At 39.8% G+C, this 6,181-nt stretch overlaps 1 protein-coding gene across 1 annotated transcript in view; it reads right to left on the bottom strand.

The window, feature by feature from the left end:
• si:cabz01090165.1 (uncharacterized protein LOC100333421 homolog) overlaps window positions 1-6,181 on the bottom strand; it is a 59,073-nt gene that overhangs the window by 41,702 nt on the left and 11,190 nt on the right. The window contains exon 4 of the mRNA XM_035679481.1: window positions 3,609-3,849. Within this exon, the coding sequence (XP_035535374.1) occupies window positions 3,609-3,849 (241 nt within the window). The remainder of the gene's footprint in view (window positions 1-3,608; window positions 3,850-6,181) is intronic.

The raw sequence follows: 6,181 nt of genomic DNA, 5'->3' as shown, positions 1-6,181 counted from the left end.
CTGATATAAAACCTTGTGGAATATATTGTTATTGGGAATTCATTCTACAAACTGTATTATGCAGTAAAATTGCAGTACCTTTAAAAGGAGAGCTGTTATATTTAAACAATTGCTGAGACTTAAACTGTAATTTCAGATTTACAAGAAACCCCCAGCATAATAACAGATTGTAGAAGTGAGATAAAATGTTTAAGAGGTTTGGAGAAAGCTTGTCACTTCAAAAGAGACAAAAACCCAAATGTGCTCTTTATCATTTCATGCAAATCAGTACATTTTCTCTGCATACGGGCTGTGACTGTCTTCCAGTGGTGTGTTCCTCTAACAGCAGACTTACAGAGGGAGTTCAATTGTTTGCACATGAAGATTAAGTGATCCCAGAGTTTTTCCGCCCTTGCAATATTTAAAACCCACCCACTGGCACCTAAGCCAGTATAAAGCCAGTCAAAACCCTGGTGAAGTATTACTGCTAGGCCAAGCAGGGCCAGCCAAGGCTTACCAGGGCTTACCCATCATTCCTACCACTCAGTGCCGCACCAAACCTTTTTCTGGGCCCTTCTTGGGTCTTGTTACCAGCAGAGATGATTGCTGACCTGACGACCGTAGGGATGTAGCTTCAAATAAAGCACTACTAGTGCCTTTCAGACTTGTATTACATTCTAACCCTCAATTGCTCCTGTGAAGCTCAGAGTAAAAGCCTGTGATTGAACTTGCTGCTCCCTGGTGTGAGTGTGTGGAAGTGGGAAAGTGCGAGAATGTGAATTGTGATTGGGCATTTGAGGGAAAAGAGCATGAATACTGATTTGGTCTTAATAAATATCTGGTTTGTCCAGATAACCCTCAAATTCATTACAGCGTCAACTTATTTTCGCATTTCATGAGAGTTTAACCTCTTGGATTTCTGAGCTTTGGACAAGAGGCCAGCGCAGATGCCATGAGCGGCCGAGCAGCTTTCATCGATTCCCCAGCAGGAATTCCCTTGGCGGTTGATAGCTAATGTCTGACCTCTGATGGATGCAGTGGAGGCTCACTTGTCCTTGCACTGGGAAAGAGGCTATTAACTCAATGAGTATTAATATGCCCAGACACTTAGGTGACACAGGGGTCTCTGGATCGACCTCTTTACAAGGCTAATCCTCTTATAGTGATCCTACAGCACCCTCCGAGGGAGGTCCATAACTATTACCCCGAGGTAAGGCAAAGGTCTGCACATCATCCTCTCTAAGATGATACCAATTAATCCCTATCTTTATCTCAAGGTGCACCTCCACTTATCATTGTAGCTCTCAAACAGTCCAGAGGGGTCGGACCCTCCAGGTGAGGCAAAACCCTCTATATCATCTTCTTTATGGTAACATCTTGAACCACACCACTTAATTCAGCCGTTATCCCTCTAAGTATCAGCATAGCTCTGCGGTCGTAAGGAAGTATTTCCCCAGCAGTTGTTAAGATGAACAGCTCTCTCAGCGGCTCCTCGACCTTTAGTCCCGCACCTTCTAACTGCTGTACGCAGCAGCAGCACATCTGCAGTGGGTTTTGCTTTGTGCTGCTCTAGAATGCTTTTTGTGGATATTGGCTTTTATAATGTGGCAGTAACGTGTGTGGCAGTAACATGATCATATCAACAATATTAAAACGTTACTCCCACACAAAGCAGAAGTGTAGCAGTGGGGCTGTTTCTATAATTAGTAGACACTGTGGGTAAATTTAGTTGAAATGTAATTCATGCATTGCTATTGTTTCCCTGTTAGGTAAACATTGGCTGTATTCAAACAGGCTTTTTGTTTTTTTTTGTTTAGGAGGTACACTGGACCATCCTTGACCAAAGGAAAAGACAAAAACAGAGCACCTATTTTATGTTTGTGAAACGATCCAAAGCTTCAAATACATATCTTCTCTTTCAAATATATCCAGTTATGAGTAGTCTTAAGAAAAATACTATTGAATTTCTAATTAACAATGTCATCATTAAAACAAAATACTTTAAATGTTAATATTGTTTTTGTTAATCTTCCCCATTACATGATTAAATGTGTAAAAAAAATCATATTATTGGTTGAAATCAGTTACTTCATGCTGACGTAAGCACGTGTCACATTTTGTTTTACAGGAAGACACAATGATTGGATTTTGACATAAAAATAACATTTTTCATTTCACCTGGACTTTAAGTCAAACCATGCCACTAACACTGTGACTTCTTAGTGGGAAAGAGTGAAAAATCAATCAATAAATTACAGAGAATTAAGGAGGAAGAACCAGAAACATCCAAACTTTGATGTGCACATGTCGCTTAGATGACCATGTGAAGTGGGTTCACAGCAAGCATGACAGCTCATAAATACTTGGGCTATTGATATTTGGATTGGCAGTGAAACAGGTTGTGTGCAAACCCTCATGCCGGCAAAACATTGGGGCTGTTAGGGTTAATGTCTTTCATTGCTCTGCATGCTCATATTTTATTCAAAGTGTTTTTTATGGACCATTCTGGGTTGCCTTTGTAACATGTCCCCAGGGACTTCTGATGAAAAATTGCTTTACTGCCACATTTGCTGTAATGTTTATTAATGTACACTGTCTCTGTTAAATAGACCAATAAATAAATCAAGGTGCATTGTGCATTTGGGTAAAGACCAAACGCGGCACCACATCTGTTTTATTTTTGCCTCTTTATGACTTAATTGTTCCCAATACTGATCTACAACCACCTATGCGACATAAACCGGAGCGTTTCCAATCCCCTCTCTGTTTCTTCTAACTCAGCAATACGATATAAGGCAGACATACATAATGAAATGTCATGGTTCTGATGCATTTTTCCATATCAGACTCCATGACTCCACACTTTCACCAGAAGGTTCACTCCTCTGTGACACCAACCATCTGCCCCGTTAAAGTGTCCTTGAGAAAAAAAATGCATCCACTGAGGGCTACAGTTAGTGGAACAAAACGCATCTCGCTACAGGGTTTAGTGGATTATCACCAAACACACAGAATGCAATTTCTATGACCAATAGGTTTACATAATTCTTTTTTTGTGTATATTTGTATTTGTTGCTAATGGTGACTTGGGGCTCCTGTTATCAAGAAGTACAATATTTGTGTTATTATTCCCACAAAGGTAACAAGATCAACTAGAAGCCACTAGATGTCGTTATAAAACTTTAGATGACCTTTCCAAAACTGGTGTAGACCCAAATTATCCAGCTAAAAAGTGATACATGTAACACGTATGGGACCTAAAATCACTGTAAACATAAATCTTTATTTCTAATATCACAGAAATATTCTCAGTGACACCTTTAAGCAATGTGCAGGTCCAAAATTGTATTTGTATCTTAATATAAGTTTTAGTTGTACCATACTTGCTGAAAGTGTGATAATGCACTCCAAGGTGTTCCGATATAGAAAATAACGGATCATTTCATTGTTTTTCTTATATCCTGACACTTTGTTACACATTAATGTATCCTTATACTGTAGCTAACATTAACCCTACTCTACAGAATAAACACTGTAACTTCTCTAGTAGTTCACAGTGCTTTTTTAAAAGTACTTTGTTGGGGTTTTGTGGGTTTTGAAATGAGGCTTTTGCAGTAACTTTAACAAACCTCTCTAATGGTCCAGAAGTATTTGCCAGCCAGGTCTTTTGGTGAAGCGCAGGTCTCCAGATCGTCCTCTCTGGTCAGTCGGCGAAGCCAGACCAGCTCACAGTTACAGTGCAGAGGGTTCCCGCCAAAACTCAACACCAGCGCCGTGAGAGGAGAACCCTTCATCTTAGCGTACACCGGGATCCGCAGGAAGAGCGGGTCTGGAGGAATCTTCTTCAGCTTGTTAGATGTCATGTCCAATCTGGTGATGGAGACAGAGACACAGGGAGAGGGATCAGTCTGTAGCTTTCATTTTGATGCAGTGGACAGGAGAGGGAAGATTGCCTTCAAGTCCCGCCCCTTTTCTCTCTCTCCTCCAATCAAAATTGAGCAGGCCTTGGTCACAAACGCTATTAACATCCTTCTTTCCTGTACTTAGATATGCTATATGCTAGGCTAATCTATGTTGAAAAGATAACCACATTTTTGATGATGTTTAAAAGATAAAAGAGACACATAAAAATAGTAGCTAAATTTCTATTTCATTCTACAGTTGCACAGATAGTCAACTGTTAATGGTGATAAACTCAATTTGACTGTTTTTGGCAACAAAATCGATGGATTTATTCTTGGCAGAGAAAGCTTTGAAACAGCTTGATTGATTAGTAGGAATCTGAGGTGGGCAGCCACGTCTAAAGGTGAGCTATAGGGAGGGAAGGGTGAGGTGGGAGAAAGGGAAGCATTTAGAGAGAAAGTGAGGAGGGGGAGCTGTAAATGGTTATCCAGACCCCTGTTCTCCCCTTTACCCCATCTTTCTTTATATGATTGGAGCTGAAAGTATCATAAACGTCGACTGAGGGTGTATAAATCTGAAAACTGTTTCCATCACTTTCACTTTTTTAAATGAAAAGTTCCTGTTAGAGAAGAAAATCTATCTTTCTGGCTGCAGCCGAGATATTGATGGTGAAATTCAAGTCACATAAAAGTAGATCAATTCAATCATTTCTTTACTTTCAATTAGTCTTTTTCTTCCCAGCTAAAAGGAGGTAAAGGAGGTATGCACAGAGAGGTAATCCTACTTAGGTGTAAATCTTCCCTGGAAGGACATACTGTGTCAAAAAGAAACCTGGTTTAGGTGCAACAGATTACTGACAGCCTTATTATTTCAACACCAAACACAATCATCATTTTCTTCTTAGAACATCTTAGAAATAACCTCCTAATGTTCAGTGGTGGCTCTTTTTAATCAGTTTTTTGCTGAAAATGGAGTTAACTATTCACCATTAACTGCATAACAAAATAACCATCATTGAGGGCAGAGAGGGCAGAAAGTCACAGCAGAACAAGTTCGATTGGTATTTGATGCTCAGCTCAGTGGTTCCAGGATGTGGTGGTGAAAAAATCACCCTAAACCACAAAGATATAGATAATGTATCATGAGCTCAGTTTGTGGTTTAACTCTGCAGCTTTACAGAATGGCTTTTTGTCCTCTTTCAGCTTCTATTTTTGGTTTTACGGCACATTTACGGTTCAGCCGGCAGCTGTTTTCAGAAGATAAATCCACTATACCTGCCCAGCACCAAACGGAAAGACAGACACAACAAGCTGAGGAGTTAAAGAGTTAGATATTTCCTCAGGAGCTGATGGAGACCAAAAATGGCGCTAAAATGAGAGTGAATATTAGACCTATGTGTACACAACTACTGTTGTCTGTCTATTAGATGTGTTAATAGTCAATTCATCGCTTACACATTAGTGATAACAGTCTTAAATGTAATACCATGTAAGGGATATGAGTTAGTTTGCCCCCTAGTGGCCAAGTGGCAAACTAATGCAACTTTAAATGTCAGATTTTAAGGCCAGTCTCGTTTTTTGGGTGTAATGTGTGCAGCCCATGTAAACTCCCATGTAAAACCTATATAATTGTGGTGCCATGATGTCCACATGTTCTCAACATGTTGAAATTCACGTGTTTGTTCTGTAAAAGAAGGTTTATTTATATAGACACCAGTTATAAAGTGCTTCACAGTCAAAGAAATAAAATCAAAAATTTAAATCAAATCAATCAAACAAAGATAAAGATAAATTATACAAGGGGAACAAACACAGGACATAGGATAAATCATTAAAAAACAACATGCTACCTATACGTCTGTTTTAACAGATGTTTTAGCTACTTTTTTAGAAGAAGGACCCCAAGTTTAGGGAGTTTAAGGGCTGCTGACCTGAAAGCACGATCACCCTGAATCTTAAAACGTGTTGGAGGTACACTTAGAAGACCTTGAGTAGAGGGCCAAAGAGCCCAGCTCGTGGTGCGGGGGATGTAGAAGGTCTATGATATACTGAGCAGTCTGGCCATGTAGGGCTCTAATATACGAGCACAAAATAACATAAAATGAGATCCAAGAGTTGACAAATATTCCAGAGTGTATGTCTCCTTTTGTCATTCTGCCACTGCAGCTTCTCTGGGAATTGAACAGTAATTTGCTCACCAAAACACTGGACCTGATGACTGGTAATAATGTAGGAGATTCAAGCATTCACTGCTGTCAGCAACAAATGCAGGAAAGTCTACCACCCCCCCACCCACCCAA

Source organism: Morone saxatilis, unplaced genomic scaffold (assembly GCF_004916995.1).
Source record: "Morone saxatilis isolate NCDOM2014 unplaced genomic scaffold, NCSU_SB_2.0 Contig8, whole genome shotgun sequence".
Taxonomy (NCBI): Eukaryota; Metazoa; Chordata; class Actinopteri; family Moronidae; genus Morone; species Morone saxatilis.
The sequence above is the reverse complement of the archived record's forward strand: the minus strand, read 5'-3'. Positions and strand labels throughout refer to the sequence as shown.